Source organism: Lonchura striata, chromosome Z (genome assembly GCF_046129695.1).
Source record: "Lonchura striata isolate bLonStr1 chromosome Z, bLonStr1.mat, whole genome shotgun sequence".
Taxonomy (NCBI): Eukaryota; Metazoa; Chordata; class Aves; order Passeriformes; family Estrildidae; genus Lonchura; species Lonchura striata.
In genome coordinates this window covers 7,580,837-7,605,661 of record NC_134642.1, presented here as the reverse complement: position 1 = coordinate 7,605,661, position 24,825 = coordinate 7,580,837, and the positions used below count along the sequence as shown (strand labels likewise).

General features: G+C 35.2%; 1 protein-coding gene across 1 annotated transcript in view; it reads right to left on the bottom strand.

Annotated features, from left to right (window-relative positions):
* The window catches only part of AUH (AU RNA binding methylglutaconyl-CoA hydratase), a 109,882-nt gene that overhangs the window by 64,456 nt on the left and 20,601 nt on the right, over positions 1-24,825 (bottom strand). Inside the window, exon 4 of the mRNA XM_031507278.2 lies at positions 4,334-4,420. Within this exon, the coding sequence (XP_031363138.2) occupies positions 4,334-4,420 (87 nt within the window). The remainder of the gene's footprint in view (positions 1-4,333; positions 4,421-24,825) is intronic.

Here is a 24,825-nt window from a genome sequence, read left to right as displayed (position 1 = left end):
TGCACAGAAGCCTCACAGATTCAAACAGTAAAACAAGACAACAAATACTAAAACAGCGCCAACCTCATCAATGATAATCATTACTTTTAAGCCTTCATCATGGAAAGGTGGGGTAACAGTTAGCAGACCAGAAATCAAGTGAAATTTTTTTATAATCTTGATACCATTCTTGGGACTTCTGAAAGAAATATTTGACAACCTGCATTGAAAACCAAACTGTAGTACATAATGTGGCATAAAAAATTGCATGCATGCACAATCTTTAATAGTCAAACTAGGAACTTTTTTGATAAGAGGATGTTTGTCTGAAGGAGGAAAAAGTGTGTTCTTTTAGGTCAATTGAAATTTTGGTGATGACTGAAAGCCAGAGGACAGAAGAAATGTTAAATAAGGAAAAAAATAAAAACCCTGTAAATATAGAACTGTATCTGTTTTGAATAAAATAAAAAGCACACAATAAAAAACACAAATGCAAGCAACTGACCACAAGGTGCTTTCATTCCAGATGATCTCATTCAAAGTGGAGTATGTTAAAACTAACCATATCTGACAGCATTATGTATAAACAAATTTACTAAATATCACCACTTATTAAAGTTGCATCATTTATAAGTTAGAAACTAATCAAATATTTTCAACAAAAACCTGTAAGATTAGTTATAATGCAACAAACACAACATAAAACAAAGTAACTTTAGGATTTTATTAAAAAATTCATTCTTAGTAAAGATCTAGGTTCTATTAGGCCATGAGTAAGGTGTTCTGTCTCCAAATGTGAAATAAAAACAAGCCTGACCACATGTTAATTTTAAGAAGTAACCAAGAAAGTCAATTTCCAATTTTTTCCCCCTTTTTATGGGATTGGGGAACTTACGCCTACATTCTTTGGAAAAGTTTTGCTAGTCAATGATGTTTCCCACTTAATAGAGGTTGGAGCTAAATGTCAATTTGAGTAATTACATGTATTTGCTGAGCTCTTTCTGGAGCTTCAGTTTTTATTTTTATTAAATATGGTGTTTTTGAGGAATGTGGCTATTGCATTCAGCTCCATACATAGCCTCAGTTTGTTTTGCAGCTGAATTCTCAAAAGATAACATATGCACACACTATCACAGCTCTGACCCTATAGCCAGTATAAAGAACAGCATGGATTTAATGAGAGGCATACCATAAAATACACATTGAAGAGCTGACCCACACTGATGGGGTTTTTTCCTCCCAAAAGCTTCAAAAACAAGGCTTCTGGAAATAATTGTCATTTGATTTAATTCAGCCAGGCCTGTCTTGTTGTGCATAGTTACAATAAATCTATTAAGGTTTTTCTCTCCCAATTTCTTTAGGGTAAAGACAGCCTTAGATCAGTAATGAAGTGCTTCAAGGCAGAATATAGTAATGGATAAGTAATCTTCTATTTCTTACTATTAAAAGAAACAACAACAAAGAAAAAAGTAGAAAAAAACCCAGACACACACACAAACCCAAACCCCAAAAAAACCTCTACAATTTTGGTATAATTTTAGCAAAAGCAACCACTGCTAAAAATAGAGGCCATTTTCATTTCCCCCTCCCCAGCTTAAAGCTCCAAGTGCCACAACTAATGGGACTCTGTTCAATTTTTTTCAGCTCTTTTTTAAGCATTTATTTATAAACAAAATCACATTTACTGCAGTCTTACTTCTTCACCCAAATTTAGCAAGAAGTTACAAATTACTCCCATATAAATAAGTGTAGTATGCTTTTAATTTCCAGAAAATTCCCTTCTGCAGCTGTATTCTAAAATGATACTACAGCTTATTACAGAACAACCAGTGTAAGGGTTTTAAATGCAATGACATCAACAGAAACTAAAGAAAGCCAAAGGATGTCAATTCTAAAAAGTTAAGTTTATCTAGTTGTTTAAGACATAATTAACCTTTACTGTAATTTGTCTATAAAGGTAACTTAATGGTCTTCTTTCAGGAAATACAGCTAAAAAGACATAACTACTTACTAGGTCACACATCTGAATACAAATGCAATTATCAAAACATGACCTAGTTCTAAAAAGCAATAAGTAGAATACATTTTAAATGAGATTATAGTATTAAACTCTGATAGGAAAAAGAACAAAATAGGAGATTGGAAATATTGTTCCCTAGCTACATAACATTCTGCAGTGGTAAATAATAATTTAAAATTTTTTTCCCCTCTTTAACTATCTCACAGCATTCTAGTTGTTGCTGGGCAAGAAAAATACCATTATTATTTTCAATGTACAGATTAATTGCAGTGACCAAATGCAAATACAATGTCCCTATAAAAATTACGTTTGGTAATGACTTGCTGTAAAATTAACATTCACTTCTATTCAGTCACCCAACCAATCTAACCTCCTGTATGTATTTTCCTGATACTGTCTACATTTCCTGAATGATGTTAATGAGACCCCACCTGGGGTAATGCATTCAGCTCTGGGGTGCTCAGCACAGGATGGACATTGACCTGCAGGTGTGAGTGTACTCTGGAGTGAGCCCAGAGGATGCACACCAAGCTGATCAGAGGGATGGAGCACCTCTCCTATGAAGGCTGAGAGAATTGGGATTGTTCAGCCTGGAAAAGAGAAGGCTTTGAAGGGACACAACTGCAGCCTTCCAGTATCTAAAGGGAGCCTAGAAGAAAGATGGAGAGGGGCTTTTTACAAGTCTATAGCAACAGGACAAGATGAATGGATTCAAACTGGAAGACAGTAGGTTTTAGGAGGAAATTCTTCACTGTGAGGGTGGTGAGCTATTGGCACAGCCTGTCCAGAGAAGCTGTGGATGCCTCATCCCTGGAAGTGTTCAAGGCCAGGCTGGATGAGGCTCTGAGAATTGTCTACTGAAACTGACTGAGGCAAGTAATCCACTGCATGCCTTTAACATAACACTGAAAATTTGCTTACATATTCAGTAGTTAAATGCTCTCACAGGAGCTTTAATGAAGATGAAAACAATCAAACATTTTTCTCAGGGCTTTTTCAACCCTGAGACAAAACAGAGCATCAAATAACTGAACATTTTCCAGTCATTCAGTGAAGAATGCCAAATTCAAATATTTCTTCAGACTTTAAAAATATTCTCATTTACAAATTTGAAAATAATTTATTAAAAAAACCCTATCTACTAATCATAGGAAAATCTTGAAACCAGTTGCTCATATTTAAACACTAATATGCAGCTTAAAGTATTTCCAGTAACTTCAAGCCAAGGAAGGCTGAAAAATTATTCCTTAATGATAAGCAAGCCTCCCAAAATTCTTACAAAGAAAATGAATGGAATAACTTGTTGCCACTTGCTTGGCATTACAATAAAAGGAAAAGTACTGGCATGACATACAGTATCAGCTGCAGGAAATTAAAGATCTATTCACGTCATCTAGGTATTTTGCAGATTTCACTTATTTAAACAGCTTTGAGTGTCTACTTCACTTCAAAGATATGACAGTCATTTCAGGACGTAAGTAGCTGCATGAATTACCTAATCAAAGTTTCATTCTTCAGCAGGTCGTCATTTAACTAAAAAAAACCCTGCTATCCATTCATAAAATTCTGCCAAATCAAAATGTTACATAGTGTTCTTAAGGAAATGTATCTAAAAATATTTTAGAAGTTAAATGTAGAAAATTAATTCCTTAAAACATGGAACACTACACTTATCTTTTCAACAGATCATATTGGCAATAACCTGTTGAAAGTAATTATATTTAAACTGATCAGCAGAGATGTAGAAATATAATTACTTGAAGGTGAATTCTTAAAATAAAACATACAATGAAGCTACTATCCTTAAGAATACAAGTTGATAAAAAATACAAGTTGATTAAAATCCAAAAGTATTAACAGGTTTTACTACACCAAAACATATTAAACAAAATTTTCAAATACCTTAGTAGCTAAATTTCTATTAGCAGCTAATGTTTAACATGCTTCTAAAATATATTAGACTGTACTAATTATAGAAACCACAAGAATGCAATAGTAAAAACTGAATTCTAAGGGACTTTGATGTCACTGAACAATCCAGCCTTTATGAAAACAGCAGGGCAAATCACCTCTATTTCAGTTGATATTTAACATTCTTTTAAAAAGTCTAACTGAACTTGGAACTTTTTAAAGGAATAAATGCACCATGATTCGTATTTATCAATATACTCCATAGTCCCTATAGGTTCTTTCCAATTCAAGATCTGTGATGTGATGCTACGCAGTTAAAGATACTCTACTACCTGTCAAGAATTAACTGTGCATGTTTATGTAATTCCTCTGATCTAACATTCTTAGGTTAAAATAACATTTTTCAAGGGAGAGGTTACTTACCCAATTCATTAATAGTCGCTCTTGCTCTGGAGACAAAAGAACTAACTTCACTTGAGTGCATTTTTGCCCTTTCCTTAAGGTCAGCACCTGGAAGTGACATTTCATACATGTGTTAGGAAACTGTAAACTGTATTGTAGATTCATTTTAAAAAGTAAAATATTTCTTCATTTATAAAAATTTCAAGTCTGTTTCTAAACAAGAGTTAAAGTTGTTCATATAAAGTTTCCACAGATTTCAAGGAAAATATGAACTATTTATCAGGAAGGAAAAAAAACAAAACCAAAAAGCCCCAAAAAACCAAAAAAAAATGAAATTATTAATATTTTAATTATTAATGAAATTAACCATATTTTCAGTAAGTATATTCTTTCCAGTGAAATTTCTTTTTCTCTTATTAAAATAGTTTATGAACAGTAACATTTATGCTTATAGTTCATCTTTCATACTGTTTTATTTTCCTAACTGTGTCACAAAGTCTAATAAATGTGTGTTTTTCATATTATACTCTTGTTGCTCTCTTATTGGTAGATCATACAGTACATACATTGCATGGTTTTACATTAACAGGCTGTATTTCTAAATAAAAATGCTACAGTGGACCAATTTTTCAGTTCACTTTCCACTTATTTACTTATATTTATTTTGGAATAAGTTACATACCATAAATTTGGCATACCATAATGTTTGTCAAAAAAAAAGCCACATGTTGAAAATGTTTACCTATTTTTTTATGTGTATATAAAAATTAAGTTTGTTAAATAAGCATACTAAAGCTAGATATGGACACAAATGTGTTTTTAAAATCTCACTTATAGGAAAAGCTGACATTTCCTCTCCTGAGTGTGTAAAAAAGAAGAAAACTAACAGTAATAATAATAAGAGCTAAATATAAAAGTCTATCCATCTTATAGATGAACAATACATTAAAAAGGCAAAACTTGCATAGACACATTCTCTAAAGAAGTGAAACAGTCATAAGGTAACTTAGTGTGCATTTGTTCATTTTGGTAAAAATTAATCTATTGAGCATGTCTTTGCATGCCTGAAAAGGCTAAAAAAGACAATAAAAGAAAAATTTTTAAAAAAAGGGTTTATTTTTCTCTATCCAGAGAATACTATTCATTCAGGAAAATGCACTAAATCCAGATTAAGTGAAGACTGTAGCTTGGAATTTTAAATTATGCAGTCATAGGTTTCATTTCACCTTTTAACTTTCTGGACTTAATTCATGATAGGCCATCCTGACCCTCTTCATCAAACATAGTTTTAGACATACTTTTGCTGACAGCATTAGCTGTAATGCTAAACAACTCTACACTAGCTCTGTGAAAATCAGTATCTCAATCTAACATTTTCTGATGGACATCCAGTTGTTGCTTTAAAGTACCATGTCTAATAATGCAGCTCTGCCTCTTTCCTTCTTCTGTCAAAGCACAGCTCCTCTTTTAACTGTGACTTCTCCTCTCCTTCTATATATGTCAATATAAGTACAATGAAGCATCAGTCCTGGCTGCATTTGCATATTTCCTGCTAAGTAACATTAAGCCTAATTTACACTACCAGGTACTTCACAAAAAACTTCCACACAACCTTCTAGAATGTGCCCCAACGGAGACAGTATGACAGGCCACTTGATCAGACAGTACGAAACAGGAATTATTTAAGTCAAGCTTGCACTGCAGAAGAATTGCAACTGCTACCTTAGTAATTCACAATCAATGCATAAAGAAATTTTGCCAGAAACCCAAAAAGCAAACAAAATTTGTACCCATAAACCTGGATAGAACTCCAAACCTAATAAAACTGCAAGCAACTTTCACAAATCCATTTACATGTAGAGTTCTGGAGCTAAAAGGAGCTTTTGAAATGTCATGTTTAAGAAGCTAAATGGTAAATTGCTTTAGAAGTCACATCAGCAAGGATGCAAATGAAAAAATATCATTCACTTGATACCAGTTAAAGTCTGGATCTAGCGTCATCAACTCTGTTCAAATCACTGCCTAAGAAACTGAATGCTTTATGTACAAAAAAATCTTTGGCTGTGCAATCTGACTCAAAACTTCCACACACTGAAATCGTGCTCACTGGGCATTCCCTTGAAAAACACTTTAAAGAAAATATCTAGTCTTACTGCAAAGAAAATCTTCTGTAAATATAAGATTAAAGCCATTTTTAGGGTTTGATTTATTCAGACTAGAATATTGCATAGAAAAATGGACTCAACCAAAAGAAACCAACTCTTCTAAAACAAAAAATACATTGTAGACTTCTTCCTTCAGTTAGAATATACATTTCCTTGGAGACATTTACATAAGTTGATTAAATATTTAACAAAAACCTTATTTAGAAATGGATTAAAATATAGCTGCTAATTTAGAATTATCAATATGGTTTACTGTAAATAAATTTCAAGAATACAGCTGATCTTAGTGCCTTAACCAACTTCTGGAAACTAACATTTCCTTTTTTTATATGTTTCTCCCTCACAAATGTCAAGGAAATGGAAAGAGTCCTTTTGGTAGCCCTTTTTCTATTTTAGCTCTCCAAAGAATAGAAATAGTAGCTGAAGCTTTTTCAGTGGGAAGAATTTTAGTCAGAAGCCATTCACTGCACTCCAAAAGAACATATGCCTTGGCATCCTCTGGGTCACAGGAGATGGAACTGCCACCAACTTAACGCTTTTGTTCCTGTTATAAGATTTGTCTGCTCAAAGAATTATTGATGAATTCTGACCCACATAGCAAAGGACTGTTCACATATTTCTTCAAAATCTGTTTTTAAGTCAGAAGTAGAAAAAGTTTAGTTTCTGAAGCTATAGCAATGAAGGAAAATGCAAGTTGAACCAAAGAGTTCTGCTCTCTCAGCTACTAAAACCAAAGACCCCCTCCTCTCACCCCAGGTTTTCTACTTCAAAGTAGCTGAAAATAGTCTTTGCTTAACTGCTGAGAGCAAAAAAGTAGCTAAGGTTTTCAAACCACAAAAAGTCTGACACAACAAAACTGCAATTTTTCTACGGGCCGCAGCTGAAATCTGTGGACAGTTTGACCTATCTGCTCCCCCACATCCACTCCCAGCACACTCCAGGGACTTTACTGTGGGTCCATTCCTTCCTGCCACGCTGAACACAGAACCCTCTAAGACCTCCTACCCGAGAAGGAAAAAGGCAAACCCAAGCTACTAGGGAGTGGAGGCATATGAACTGTTGCAGTTTTGATGGTACACTGTAATTATGTCCCCACATCCATCCGGTTCATACTGGAGCCTGAATTGTTGGTTTCTCCATATTAAGCTTCCTGGTATCTTAATGCTTTGTCCCAATAATTGATTTTCATCCACTCAAAACAGTAACAGAAGCTGTGATTTTAGGAGTTATGCTACCCAGCTCTCACCTCACTGCTCCCAGCACTTTATGAACAACATTATAAAGACTGTGAAATGCCATTTTCAAATTACTAGCTGCTACTGCAGGAAAGTGAAGTGCCACAGTGAAAGACTACACTGACAGTACCATCAACCCTCCCTCCATCAGCTATATTAGCATTCCGTCAGGTATTCTCCACTTGTGAATAAACTCTTCTTGAATCAACTTAATTGACAGAAGTACCACTTCAAAATTTACACAGCAAACTGGTAGAAGAGAACTTTCCTGATGACTTCCAATGAAAAGTTGTGTTTGAAAAATACCAGTACAGGCGTTGTTTAGCAGTCAGCTGTGATCTGGTCTTTCCAGATCAATTCTTGAAACTGATGTAAGGAAGAAGCATGATGTTTTAACTACCTACACTTGTATTGAAGTTGGTCAATCCAAAATAAAATCTCTGTTGGATTTTGATCTATCACTTTCTCATTTTCCTCCTCCTATATCAGAAGAAAATAGGAAGGTTAGTTTGTTTCCCTTTGTTACCTTACTTTCCCTAAATATGAAAGCCCTGTCATAGTAACTCTCTTTTGCACGGTTTCAAATATTCAGCTATTCAATGGTGGGCTGTAATACACTGTCAGCTGAGAGAAATATTGCAGCAGGTGCTGACTTCCACTTCACAATGATGCCAGAGAAAATGTTTATTTGAGAAAGCTAAGGGCAATCCAGCAAGATAGGGATACTGCTGTTATTCACCAGAATTTTCCACCTACACATATGTATGACAAGGATGGCTTTTAACTTAGAGAACACACCAAAGGAAACCAACTTTTATAGTGATTACTCTGACCCCATGCCTTCTACCTTATTTGGATATTTTTACAAACTTGCTAATCAGAATTTATATACTGTTGAAAAGCTGTGTGTTGTGTTTGTAAAATACATTCCAACTATAAGACTCACTTTCCAAATAATATAAATGCCTAGAAATCTTCTTGTACAGACTATTCTATGCAACATACAAAACACACCCCAAAATCTCTAAATCAAAACCTTTATTCAATAAATACTTTGTATTAAAAAGTAGGTCTTTTAGAAAGCTGGCACACCAAAATTAAACAAAATTAACAGTAAAGTTATTCTCTCAAGTGTCTAAAGGTGCTTGAATTGTCGTTTGTCTGAGAAGAGGAAAGAAGTGACACATGCACAGGTATTTTAGTAGAATAAAGTATTAAATTCTTAGTGCAGCAATGTTACTGTGAGCTTGCCCTTTGATCTTACCACAGATCAACTAGTTCTGTCAACACACCAAAATTTTACTAAGGAAGTGACATTGGGGAGTATCAGAAGATACTGTTTCCATACTATATCCTATTATTCTGTATCTTGTCAGCAAGAGCTGAGAACACTGCAAACACCAAAACACAAAGGCACCACCAATCCACTAAAACAATTTAAAGAATTTATGTAGGAAACTTACAATGCTTTCAGCTAGAAGTACAAAACACACATTACCTCACCAATTAAAATACTATGAATTCCTATGAACCCATATCTTATTCCCACACAATACATTTAAGCAGACTGTGAAGTAATATTCATCCTTCTCCACATATACTGAACTAAATAAAATACTGAGGGCAAAGAGCCAACTTTGACATACATTATAGATTAACTTAAAACTACTGAAAAACAAATCAATTAAAGTATATGAAAATATCTTTATTAAAAAGCAGACGTGTGCAACTTCTAGAGAAGCCATTCCAAGAAATCCAAGAAATCATTAGCAGAACATCAATAAACTTCTACAAGGTTAAGAATACCTCAAGAGGAAGCTGTACATATATGTGAGGACAACATTATAGTCAACTTACATTTAAAATGAGAAAGAGTTATCCACATTTCTCTTTCTCAAAGTTGCAAAAAACTTCAGATATATAGCTTTTACCCTGAAATTTATTTATGCCAACTTAGCTCCCAATTTTAGAACTACACTACCTCATGATATGTCGCAGTCGAGATGGACACATGACATGACACTCTAGGTTCATGCAATAACAGCCAACTTTTTTTGAGTTCCCTTTACATAGTTTTCAAAAGCCCACACAATTGCCTCTGATTCTCTGAATTTAGTTGCCACTCAGCTTACCAGCCAATAGCTGTCTGCATCCCCAACAGCCTAAACTGGGTCCCTAATGGCCTAGATGGGTCGAGTTATATAATGAGGGTTATCTATAACTGTGGGGCCTCCAGGCCAGCTGTTAGCCTCTAGAGTTCTCCCTTTTTGTTTTTAAATACAAAGGCAGTGTCTGTCTTCCTCTGCAGGGCCCTTGCAGACAGGATGACAAATGTGGCACAATGTACAGAATAATGATGATGACACAAATAATAAGCCTAGGTTGACTGAAGATCTTTACCCAACACGACAAGTCTAGACTTACCAGCCATTGGTTTATCCCACATACCTTCAAGAGATTTTACAAGCATGCCCAGAAGCCATCAAGCACAGCTTCACAGTGTGGTATGCTGCAGGCTATTTACGTCTATGACCTAATTACACAAACTTAAGAAAGTTACAAACAAGTCAACTCAACTGTCAGATATAACATTCAAAAAACTGTAGGAGATAAAATTCAAAAAACTAAAAGTGGTAACGCGTCTCTGTATTGTTTCCACTATAAAATATGTATCCTTCTACTCAGTCCTGTCCTTTAAATATCCAATCCTTGAAGTAAAAGGAAGTTAAAGGCAAATTGTCATACCAAGGGCATGACATAGTATTCTACTTAGTCTTGTCCTTAAATAGTTTGACTCTTCAGGTTCAAGTGAAGCAATGGGCAAACTTTTCCACAATTCCTGACAACATCCTGCATCTGACAAGTCAGTTTGTTAGGTCGTGATTGAGAATTTTAAGAACATTCAAGGTTTTCATGGGGGTATATACCATCCCCACACACCCCCTTCTTCGTTTTTCAAACATGAATTTTAAAGTGTCATGGGCATTCTCAACAATGTCTTCCTTTTAGATACTACTGGAATTATTTTCTTGTATTCTTTCCAGCAGCTCATACAAGTAAGAACTACATGTTCTCATGCTATTCCATTTTTTATATAAACTATTCCATAACTGCTGTTTAGTAAAGCCAGGTTTCTTTTAAACATGCATTGTGGTATTGTTCAGCTGTCTCTAGCACTCATTTGTGGTACATAAATTGAGTTGGACTGAATTAAGTACAGGTAAAAGACCAGATCTATAGTGGTAAGGCACATTAATTTACTGCTTAACTCTTTGATGCTGTATTTTTCTCAATAAAATTTGTAGTTCTCACAAAAAGAAGAGAGTTATATGCTAAAAACATTATGGCAGATACTAAAATCAATTTAAACTCAGTGATAATTCTATTACATTCTTAATTATCTTTTACAGATGCATTAAATAGATCTTCTTCAACTGCACATCTGATACATGCAGACCATTAATGCATGTTCAAATTTAACCAGAATTATTATAATTTAATGGTCTTCAGTGAACCTCCTCTAACTGAGTTCAAGGAGCTGCCCACTGCAAACTTTGCCAATCAATTTATCTGACATTTGGATCTTACTGACCTGAACTTGCTGAGGCTGAGAGACTCACTGCTGATGGCATGGATTGTCATGGACAGTCAGTCTACCAAAGAAAAGAAATAGTTAATGCTGTCCATTGTAATCAAGGAGAAAATAGTTCACGTATTAGAACTCCACTGATGTTTTAGTTCTTTGACAATTAAGGCAATTACTGTAAAAATTCAGTTCAGCTTCAGTGTTATAGGTAAGGAGATGCTCCTCACAAGTAACAGTGTCAAGGCAGCTGTTTCATGCATGTTCAGCTGCATAGTCTGGTCCAAGTGAGTTAGTGATAGCAGCTCACAATAAATAGTTTGGGCTACTGAGTTTAATACATGTGACTTCTGGTTAAAATTCTGTTAGTCAGTCTCACTGATAAAAAATTCACTGGATTACGGTATCTTTTGAAAATCCTTTAAGAAGCCTTAAACTGACATCCAAGATGAACGCCGGCTGTCAGGCTGGAGTACAACAGTTTTTTTAATAGAGTCATTTAAAATGCAGACCTTGACTAGTGAACACTAGTCAATCATAACACATATTTGTACATAGCACCACTTAAATGTTTTCAGGTTATCAGTACCCATGTCTGTTCTCAGCCTTAATAATTATGATATTAACGTAATTCAACCTTTTCCTGAAGGGTGTTCAGGACAATACGCACCAATCCCATTATGGACAGTAAAGCAACACATTCAGCAAAATAATAAGCATCACTGAACAAAAATACCCACAACTTCCTAAATGTTCACCACCACCCAGGATCTGCCATGGTTGGGGATATAGTCCCTTCTCCTAGCAAGGACTTGGAACAACCCTCCTGGGGAAGGTCTCCAAGTCTGCCTTGAAAAAGGGGGTCCAGTTTTTATAAGACCAAAATTACAATTCAAAATGCTTGATTTCATTTTTAGGAGAGAAACACCTGGGAGGTTTGATGGTATATTGCCCTTGCCAGCCAGGGTCACAGCTTGGCCAGGCCCAAGACTTTGGCTGGGAAGTTTTCCCTAACATATCTTAAAAACAAACCTCTATTAATATCTACTGAAAAAGTCTCTTAACATAAATAAGTTATGAATAATCAAAGGAATGCACACAAGTAACATTAAATACTTTATGGCTGGATCCCAGTATGTGCTAGGCATTGAGTTTAAACCTTCGCAAAAATACACACTTAAGAAACAAGATGATGTTGAGATTTTGATTTCGATTTTGTCATACGTTACTAAATTTTGCAAATGTGTCATCAATATACTTAACAACATCCCTCTCAGGAATCTGCAGCTGACATGGTCTTACACAAATTCCAAAATGGCACCCTTAAAAAACATTAGCTTATTTCTATGTGGGAAAAGCTTAAAACTAATTAGCAGAATTAAACACCAGGATCTTCAGAAGTCATTTCCATGCATAGCTAAATGCTGCAAGATAATTTCTAATTTAATAAAGCAGATTTTCATTAGAGTTGTGTAGGTAAAAATTTAGGTAATTTTTGTTAGTTCAGAGTTTAAACCAATATCAAAGAAGCTTTGGCATACATCAATAATATTTAACAACTCACAGACATGGTCCTTAAATTCCATAATGGCATTTTTCTAATGCTGGGAACTTCCTGGCTATGAATTTTTACAGTAGTCACTTGCCTTGCTGTGTCTGATTATCAATTCTTTGGAAGACATCACCAAAGGAGCCTTCCTCAATGAGTCCCAACTCATTATCCAATTTCGGGTCTGCCCTGCACGCTGAGCACCCACACCACCACAGGTGAGCAGGCCACAGTGGGGCTGCAGCAGCCAGGAAGGAGCCACCCACCACTCCCCACAGCTGCACTGTCCATGCCCCAGGCCCTGGTCCCAGCACAGGACTGGGTGCTTGGGGCCTCCCCAGGATGGTCACTCTTGGCGTGGCAGCAATTGGTTCAGAGCTCTGTGTCGGGCTCCTTCCAAGTCTTTAATAATGTTGGCAAGAGAGATTCCACCATTTCCCTGGGAAAGCTATTTGTATGATTCATATGATTAATTCTTAATTAATTTTCTCACACTGATTTTCTTTTTATTTGGATGGTATTCCCCTAGAGCAACCTGTGCCCACTGCCTTTTCTGTCATTGTATAAACCATTGTAAATATAGTATCTTTCTTTGAATATTCCTGGCACAGGAAGACCAATTATGTCTCCACTTTCAACAACCTCCAAGCCTCTAATCATGTTATGCTGGCCTATGAAGCACTGAGCAGAATAAGCACATGCCTTGATCCACCAATGCCAATGGTTCTCTTCCTGATGCAGTCCATGACACTGTTTGCCTTCTTTACACCATATCATGCCACTAGCTCATATTGTTTCCTGTCCCCTAGAACCCACAAGTTATACCTCAGCCAATGTGCTCCCAACCTATTCTGCCACTTAAGTTTATTCCATTCGAGATGCAGTTCCTATTTATTTTTGTTAAAATTCATGCAATTCTTGTTGGTCCAATTTTTCAGCCTCTCAAGGTTTCTCAGAACAAATGGTGGCTCCTCCTTCCCAGACATCTCCCTCTCATTCCATTTTGAAGTCATCTGCAAACTCAGGGATGGTTCAGTCCTATCATTAAAATATTTACAAATATACTGAATCGCACTACCAGACTCAGCATCAACTTTCAAGGAACTCCACTTCAAGGACCACAAACATTTTGACTTTGAGCCACTAACATCACACTGCCCTATGATCTCTAGAGACGTGACACCTTTCAAAGTCCATACATCTAAATTGTAACTTACCAACTTGTCTACAGGAATCCTGGCGTGAACATGTCAAGTGCCTTTTTAAAGTCAAGGTACAGAGCACCTATAACTTCTTTCATCCACAGAAAAAGTGGTTTCAACAGAAAGCAGCACGCTGGTAAAGCACAATTCACCCTTAATAAATCTGAGCTCAGTTTTCCCAGCCATTTTCTTTCTTGTCTTTCACATTCTTGGAAAAAACTTCCACAAACACTTGTTCCACAACTTTCCCCAAAAATGTAGTGAGACTGAAAGCTTTGCATTTTCCCAAATTTTCACTTCTGTAGATGGGTATAATATTTGACTTTCCCGACACTTAGGCTTTCAATGACCTTTCAAATAAGATAGATGGTTGACCAATTCAGATGCATCCCACCAAATCCTGTTCATATGTATGTGTCCAACTGCAACAGCTGGATCTTTACTTAGTCCTACTCTAACAGTGTTTTGCTGTTAACTTTGCTGCTCCTTCTTGGCATAGAAACTTGGGACCTGAACTTTCCCATGCAGACCAAGGCAAAGAGGAAATTGAATACTTCTACCTTTACTGTGTTGTCTATAATTAAGCTGTCAGACCCATGCAGCAGCAGACCTACATCTTCCTTGACATTACGTTTGGTATTAACATACCTACAGGTTTTTTTGTTACTCTTGACACCTGCCAGTTCAAACTCCAGCTGAGCTTCTCCCATCCTAAACATATTTCTACATAACTGAGCACTTTGGAAGTCTGTCCCATTTTCCAAGGTATAAACATAAATATAAAAATAAAAAAATATAAAAAGGATATTCAAGAGATTAAAATATAAGATTTTTTTCACAATAAAAATGAAAATTGAAATCTAAATGTTTAAAAGACAAAGAGTACACTAAAAAAACTTAGAATGTACTGAGTATTCTATATTGTATTCCTAAATATTTTCAAGATTTTAGATTCAAACTGACTCTCCCAATACTTCTAAATCACTTACTATCAGAATATTAAGAAATGAAACATTGTTTCAGAGAGAGATCTGAAAGTTAAGGACAAAAAGTGAAAAAACATACTAAAATATCTACTAAAAAAAGAACTGCTAGCAACTTGCTTCTGAGGATCAGCTTCTTTTAGGAGTACTACTGAAAAGGAAGATCTTACAAAGCAGTACAACTTACTCTACATTTTCTGTGCTCTGAGATCTTATCTTTAGATTTGAAATCAAATGTGCATGTAACATAAAATTTATATCAAAAGATCATTTACTCAAACAACAATTTGTAAAAGAATAATGTATTGTTGTTAAGACCTGGCTTTGCATAACTTTTCATTTGTTTGGCTTTGTTTTGTTTTCTAATTCCTTAAGGATTGATTAAAAAGTAAGATTCACATTGAGTTTGCCCATGCTGCAGAGTACCTTGAAACTTTTTAATAAGGAAAGAATCTCACAACATTTATTCTAAATTTCTTCAAACTCTCAAGTTCTCATACTTAATTTTTCCTTTATATTTATTTCTTAATTTGAAATTATACAGACATGAATACCACTTCTATGTAGCAAACGTGACTTGGGTCTCTACATTTTAATGCATTTCTGTTGTGGTTTAAACCAATTGGCACCTAAGTATTCCACACAGCCACTCACTCATTCGACCTCCCATGTCAGTGTGATGGGAATGAGAATCAGGAAAAGAGCTGAGATAAGAACAATTTAATAATGAGAGTAAAATAAGAATAATCATTTTCATAATGACAACAACAGCAGCAACTGATACAACAAAAAAGAGAGAGAAAGATGAAAGCCAAGGAGAAAAGCCACATGATGTACAATAGGCACTACTCGCCCTGCCTGTCTCCCTACAGCAATCAGCAGCGCTCAGCCAACCGCTCCCAGTTTATAAACTGGGCATGATATTCCATGGTAGGAAATATCCCTTTGGCCAGTTTGGGTCAGCTGTCCTGGCTGTGATTCCTCTCAGCTTCTTGTGCACCTGCAAAACCTTTGGCTTAGGGTAAGCACTACTTAGCAACAACCAAAACATCGGTGTGTTGTCAACATTATTCTCATACTGAATCCAAACAACAGCACTGCAACAACTACTAGGAAGAAAATTAACTCTGTCCCATCCAAAGCAAAAACCACGTAATGATTTCAACAAAGGCAGGAGACAAAAAACACAATGGCAAATAAATCAGTAATATACTACAGAATATTAAGCAAGTGCTTAAAATCTCATATGAAATGGAATGAACTTCAAAAGTTACATATAAGTATGTAGAACTCAATTTTCCACATGCACAAAATTCTTAGAAAGTCAGCAACTAGCAAAGATCCAAAATTATTTGAAACTAATATAAGTAAGGGCACATATGTTCATGGGCACTAGGAAGATATTTGAGTATGAAACACATATGGAACCAAAAAAGTAAAACCAGAGCAGTAACACAAGATTCAGCTTTAACAGTGAATTAATATACTAAGATCAGGCTCTGAAGTGCCAAAAAGCTATAAACAAACAGTCGCTGGCTGAAAACACAGCCCTTGGCCCTATGCCTATCTAATTGGGTTATGTCTCAGCCTTTGGTACTGTTACACAAACATACTAAGGAGATTATAACATATTTTTCATAATTGCCTGCTAAGTATCACTTTATCTAAGAAATTAGTTCACAATATATGGTTAAAGTATTTTTCATAACTTAAGAGAAAGCCCTTTCATAACTTAAGAGTAACCACCTCCTTTCAGTTGTAGCCATTTGCTTTACTTAAGAACCACCAATCCTGCTGCACACCTGTACAGAAACGAATTTTTGCAAACACCACTTGAACTGCATACAAAGGAAAATACATTTACATATAATGATAATAAAAAAGCAAGTTGTAGTCTAAATTTCAAAACAAAATGGGAAAGATGCTCACTGCAGTATTTTAGTGGACAGAAAAACAGTTTGGCACGAAGGCTGCCACATATATTTCCTACATAAAAAGCAATTTAAATTAATAAAACCCATTTTTTTCATTATATTCCTGAAGTTATCTAAATGCAGATATATGATTTTTAAGCCAAAGTGGATATTGATATTCTTCCATGTAAGATTGGCTATCATAATTTATTAGCATGACTTGATATCTGCAGTTTTTGCATATATGCCCTCTGTGTTATAGAAACATTCCTGAGAACCATCCAACTGTGAAAAACAAACAAAATGTCTGCAATTCCTATATATTTAAGCCTGTGGCAAGATGCCAGTCCTAAACATTCCCTGTGGTAAAATGGCAGCATTATAGCTCCACTGTAAGTTATCTTACATATCTTGCAATAATTTACATGCAGATCAGCATATTTAAAGCGCTATTTGCTCCATCAGATCTCTTAAATAGGATATTTCAAAGGTACAACTTCAGAGATTGAGGGGGAGGGGCTGTCTATTTTTTTTCCTTTAAACTCTTGAATTTTGAGACTTTCTGGAAGGCCAAGGTGATATTTCACACAGGATTCCACCTAAAATCCAGGAGTCCTGAATATAAACACCTAATTCCATATTTAAAGGGTTGACAATCTTCTTCCAACACCTATGCAAATTCAGACCAGCCACAGATTAAAGTCAGCTAGCTCTTTTTCCATCCTGTGCATCCAGCTCTAAATTTAGACACATACAGCAATATTCCTCCTGCTAACCTCTTCAGCTGCAAAAAAAAAACAAAAAAGACAGTTTACACCTCACACGTATTTCCTGATCTCATCTTCACTTGCAGAAGCAAGGAAAAAAAGAATCATTATAAAGACACAAACCTCATCTCTTAAAAATAAAGTCAATTTTTTTCCAAACACCAATCAGCTTTCTCTGTGAAACTTCCATCATCCAGTCACTCCCCAGTCCCTATTCTCTTACAGTTCTTACTACAATCTAAAGTTTCCTCCATGAAACATGAAAAAGACTAGTTGTGCTGCTTTTGGCTGGGATAGAGTTAATTTCTTTTCAGCTGGAATGGGGCTGCATTTTGGATTTGTGCTGAGCACAGAGTTGATAATACAGAGATGTTCTTGTTATTGCTGAGCAGGGCTTGCACAGATCCAAGGCCTTTTCTGCTTTTCACGCTGCTATGCTGGTGAGGAGACTGAGGGTGCATCGGAAACTGGGATGGGACACAGACAGGACAGGTGACTACAACTGACCATGGGGATATTCCAGACCATATGACATCATGCTCAGGATACATACTGTGGTGGAAGGAGGAAAGTAAGAACATTTGGAGTGATGACATTTTTCTTTCTAAGTCACTGTCACACTTGATGTGGCTCTGCTCTCCTGCCGAAGGCTGAACACCTGCCAGTCCATGGGAAGTGGTGAATGAATGCCTTGTTTTAGTTTTCTTGTGTTTCTTTTGATTTCCCACTTAAACTGTCTTTTTTTCAGTTCATAGGTTTTCTACCTTATACTCTTCCAATTCACTCTTTAATTCCACTGGTGAGAGCATAAGCAAGCAGTTGTGCTTAGCTCCTAGCCAGGGTTTAAACCACAATATAAAAAATACTGGTGAAAAAGTATGATGATAGGACAGTTACATGTTTCCAAATAGTAAATTAAGACATTATTTTTGATTCTGTACTATGTCTCAGTTCTGATTTCTGTCAGGCAGGCTAACAAATCAAGACTACCAGAAGACCAGCACAAAGGCAGCATAATTTTTGATTCTCAGATGGATACAGAATCAATGGAGAAGATCCAGAAAGAACAAATTGTGGTAGCAGTAGTGAACACCAACCAGTAAGTTGCTAGGACCTCCAACCACGGGCCTTTAAAACAACCAAATCATGACAAACTGGTGTGCTTCAAGCTTAGAGTAGTATCTTATAAAATATCCCAGCTACGGGACAAGATCATGTGTTTACAACTCACATAATGGTAAAGATAAATATCAGCATTTAATAAAAAACAATGCATGCTGCAATCATGCATCACACAGCTCTTTCTTAAAAAAAAAAAAAAAAAGCAAAGCTTTTTCCTACAATACTTGTATTTCTACATTATTTCCACAACAAGCATTACAGAAGTACTGACTACTTCTTTAGACATTGTGGTAGTCTGAAAATTCAACTTCAACTTCCCCAAACAACTTTTCATTCTCAAATTCAGCCTTCACTAGTTGAACTTCTATATTAAACATAACTGAATTTTTAAATAGCAAAGTTTCAGTTCAAATTCAGTTTAAATTCTGAACTGAATTCAGAATAGCAAAGTTCAAGCTAGACAACCAAAACAGCTGTATTTTTACCCTGCTCTTTACCTCCAAATTAATGGTGTAATTATTACTTGTGATTTCTATTAATACATCTTCAAAAACAAAATACTCTGAAGAGATCAGCACCAAAGTTGTTTTTTTAAACAAAAAATTTGAACTAATTTACTTAATAGAAAATCATATATGGCAATTCTAACAACACTACCACTGAAAAAAGTAGCATTGATGTAGTACCACGTCATTTGTATAAATTGCAGTAGTCTAACATATAATCCCTATAATAACAACTGACACACAGTTTTCTATCGTCTGATTCACAAGAAAATGTTCCCAAAACTTGCTAATGGTGAGACTCTTCATCTTTCTTCTCAAACCTTAAATTAATATTCAGACCAAATATTCTTAGTAAATACTACTAAGCCTTTAAACTCAAAAAAAAATAAGAAAACATCCAAAATTCTCAGCAAACTGTTTGTTCCACTTTGATTTCTAGTAAATTCAGTAATCAACAGAAAGACATTTCATAGCACTATCACAGATGACTGACTCAAATATTTTGCATATACTGTATGTCTGAGCATGGCAGATATGGGATTTTAACATTAAAAGGAATCGATACTGATGGGTTTATTTTTTTTTATTAGCAGTAAGTACAAAAATAGTTTACTAATAGCACACCCAGTTTTACGAGCTGTAAACAGAAAAGGAGGAAGTGTGCTTTGTGGAAGAGAAAAAATTTCTTCTAAAGAAGTCCTAAAGTCAGTATTCTAGCATAAATGCTATTTAAGAAAGAATGATCGTTTCCAGATAAAAACTATAGTTTGAACTGCTAGATCATTTGAATACAGATAAAGACATGAGTGAAATTATTTTTCTTCTTTTTCACTACTTTTCATTCCTTCCCTTGATTTCACAGGCATTACCCTGTATCTTTCTTTTTTTTTCCCCAATGATCTGTATTAGTCATGATGGTATATTAGCTGTAAACTTCCCACAGGTCATGATTCAATGACACTGAATTGTGTGCAGCAAGTGATACTTTCAGTGAAACATTTAAAGAAGCTGGTAAATAATACATATGGTACATGAAAATAAAGAAACCTTCTAAAGAATATCTGCAACAATAATCACATTCTGTCATCCCCAAACTGTTGTCCCTAAATTACAAAATAACCATTCTCTGCACACATCAGACTGCAAACAAACTTGAAGAAAGACTTGAAGTAATGGCCTCAGAAAGACTGCATGAGGTGAAAGCTGAGTTTGAATAGAAACCTTTTCAAGCTACACTAGGTAAGAAGAACACAGATTTTTGTGGGAAAACTCGAATGGAAGAAGCACTGTCTGGGTTAAAGATATAGAGCTCAGCTTCAGCCACTCTAGGTCTATTCAGAAAACTTAAATCTTGGACTTTAAAAAAAAAAACATTCAAATTGCTGGAATTCCTGCAGAAACATCTCTGACTCAAATTAATACTTGAACAGCACTTAAGTCTTCCCATTCTACATAGTAAAATGTGTTCTTCTGCATGAAACTAAGGACAAGTAAGTATCTGAGCCATGAAAAGGGACATCTCTTAATTACCCTTTGTTCACACAAAACTAAGACATAAAAAGTGCAGCTGCAATTCTATTTGTCAGTATACCAAGTTAAGCAGTTCACAAGCAGTACTTCCCCTTACTCCCAGTGTCCCCAAAGGCTTCAAACTGACTCAGAAAAATAAATCAAACAGCTTGCAAATAGCAAAGTTTCCCATCCACTGAATATATTTCCAGCACCAATATTACAAACTGAATTATATTTTCTAAAGACTTGTTATTTTAAAATACTTCAGAGATATTTATCTCTTCTATTTATGAAAGACCATCCAATTACTTCAGAGAAAGAAAGGAAAAGAAAAGGAGATCCAACACGGGAGTATTACTTGCTATCTGGAGGGATTTGAGAAATTATACAGATGGGTGATATTTGCACCCAGAGCTCAATCACGTAAAAACTATGTCCATCCATATGCATTCAGTAAGTTCAACCTGCCAGCAAGAAACCCACAAAGAAATCTTAAAATATAAAAAAAATATTACTTTAGATCTAATTTTCTTATATTGTACAAAACCCTGATGCTTTACTATTAATAAGAACTACATACATTAGATTGGAAGATGCTGAGGGAAATTGTAGACAACTAATTATCTACATGCTGACAGACAACAGAGAATAGAAATATTCATTTCCTTGAAGTTGCAAAATAAAGCTCAAAATTCTAACTAAGAAATTAGATAAAATAATGTAAAAGCAGACATACAGGACACTAAACTAGTAGCTGAAACCCAGTGGATAAACAGATAATGAGGAACAGAAGTGGTTTTTGTGGCAAAGTTATGTAAGCAGAAACAACTGCGCATGACCCAAGAGAAGTTCAGGGCAAAGTCATTGCAACATTGGGGGCACCCAGTGAATATAACCACCAGAGATTCCTATGGACGAGCCTCTAGGATCATAAAAGGACTTCCAGTAGGAGGCAGATGCATGCAAATTAGTTCTAGGAAAAGTGATGTTTATGGATTACCTAGGAAGTATGCTATAATGAATATGTATGATCACGATGGAATAAATACCCTGTTGTAAAGTTTCATGACGTACATTCAATTAGAGGAAAAATCCTCCAAATGTGTCCAGACCTGCAATAAAGAATGCCTGCTTTCTAATACCTGATTGTGTTAGAAGTTCAGACTCAGCCAACTTCAGTATCAATGCAACTTTTTATCATTAAATACATTTGGAGGAACTGCATTTTGTTACAACAGACAGATCTGACTAGAAGTCACAGCATTTCTTTTACTTGTCTTATAAATTTGGTGCAAGACAACAACAGAGTTGCCCAATCTGTATAAAGAGAAGCACCCATGTATTCCTATTATTTAATCACACACATGGAATCAGTGCTTAACTAGGAAAAAACTAAAAAATTTACAAGGAGAAATTCAAAATAGAAACTTCAGGATTTCTTCATTTTCATACTACCTGTACTAATACATTTTTAATGTTTTAATAAATTTTAAATGTTCAAAACAAATGTCCATAGATTGCACATTAAAAAAAAATCGACATATAAAATTCAAACCATTTTCACTATGTACAGGTCTCTACTTTTTCCTACATCACTCCATGAACATGTTATAATGGTGATGTTACACATGCAAATATATATGCAACTCCATACTCCATTTATGTAAATTCAGTTGCTTTTTTTCTCCTTCAGTTTTCAGGAGCTACATATTTAATTTAGATGTTACCAAAAAAAATCTTTTACTGCAATAAATATCCAACAAAGGTATTCTTAAAGTAAACAAGTGTCAGCTGCAGGCCAAGACAAGAATAAAAAATTTTAATTATTGGAAGTTTATCTTCATATTTGTGGCAATTAACATACATATATATAACTGCATTGTGTCCAATTCTATGCCATTTATAAAAGTAGATGTGAAACTGACTGTTGCAAACTGCCTTAAGATGAAAATGTTATAGATTCAGATACATCTAAGTACTTCTGCTATATGCCATTTTTATTCACTCTTTTCAAAAGCAAATGGGAAAGAATTCTCTACCATGTAATAACTATTTTTGCCATGTGTTGCGCACATGTATTCTATTTCCAGCACACTACCACCAAGCACATGAGATCAGATTATTTTTGCCAGCAGGTTTTCTCTGCCAAGGATATAAACAGCTAAGCAGGCTCAGTTCCCTCACCAATAAAGAAATCAGGTGCCATAGGCACTTAGTACTCCAGAAAAAAGTGTTACTTAACTCATACAATTCACTGTGACAATCTGCCTCAGAAAATTGTGAAGAAAACTAGCATCCTTTCTTCACAAATCAACATGACAAATATCTGCAGATGTGACACTTTCAAATGGAAGTGACTACTCAATTTGACTTATTAATGGAAGAGACCTGGACCTTAGACACTGCAGTGGAAAGTCAAATATTCAGAGGTACATAGTAGAATCAAAGAGGAATTAAGTTCCTCATGCAAGAACAAATGCATTTACCAGGGCCTCACCAAATTTATCTTATCAATTTAGTATGGTCAGAGCTAATCAATAATCTGTAACTTCCTGTTAAAATTATCTTTACATGGTTTTAGTCCCTTTAAAACCATAAAGTTTAAACCATTTAAACCATTAAATCATAGATGAGTGAGTTTAAGATCTGAAAAAAATATCGATCCATGAGTATGCTATTGCTCTCTTTTTAACTAAGATTTGAACAGTGAAAATTACATTAACTAATATGGCTAGCCTCTGCCATAATCATGTCAAAAGAGCTCTTGTATCATGAAATCGGAGAATTGTTTAGACTGAAAGAGACATTCAAGATCATGAAGTCAAATAATTTACCTTGCCCATGTCCCTAAGTGTCATAGCTACACATCTTTTAAATACATCCAAGGATCTTGTTGGGACTCAGTCAATTCATTCAACACCCCTACTAACCAATTACAATCATCAAACCATGAACAACATGCTATAACAAAAAGACAGAATTCTACCTAATATAATCCTCTGTATTTTCCAGGCAATTATGTAAAACTCTATTTCAAAATATTCAAAGGTGTCTTGGAAATCTAAAAATGTATTTATTACAAAAAGTACAAGAATTTGAAAAGATAACGTTCCTGGATTGTCTTAATGCCAGTTATGATACTAACCCAGCTCTCAAAAGATCTGATAAGAACAAAAAAAAAAGTGAAAAATTAGATGTTTTCAATCTTAAATATAGACAATTTTTTCTCTATTCCAAGATTTGAAATGAAAAGCTTAAAGCTAAAACCACATTGCTGATGAAGATCCAAAAGAAAGACAGTCAAACAATATTTTGTGATTCAGGAATACATCCCAAATTCATGATCCAATACTTAATATTCTAAGGTGCTACAATTCCAGAGTCCAAGAAAAAAAATGCAATGTGAAGCAGTGAGAATAACAATACCCATAAATCATCTCAGAATTTCTCTAACTGCTAACCATAAAGGGGTAGAAGTACAGAAAGAATCTTTTTCCAAAATCTGGGTTTCTACAAGAAGAGAATGGTACTTTTGGATTAAAAAAAGCTAAGGAGTACCTCATTAAACACTAAGTTCTTAATTAAGAATTCACCACTGTGTTCTGAAAATAGAATGGGGGAAAAGAATAACCCTCTAGAGCTGTAACACCTGTCAAATAGTCTTAAAGTGACTTCAAGTATCCCTCTACCAAAACTAAAACGAGTACAGTAAAAGGTTGGTATTCATAACCATACAGGATATTTTTGGAGCTAATCCAGCTAATGATCCCAGATTTCATTTTTCATGTCATGCAAAGCCATAGTTTTGTACTGCTTGACTCTGGATAGCAGGTAGGCCCCCAGTCAGTTGTTTTTCCACTGCACAGCAGGATGGAGAAATGAAAAGAACCACACAAGCAGAGGGGAGGGAGACCTTGCAGGTTGAGACAAAGGCAGCTTAGTAAGTACAAGGGGAAAAAAGAAGAAAATAAATGAT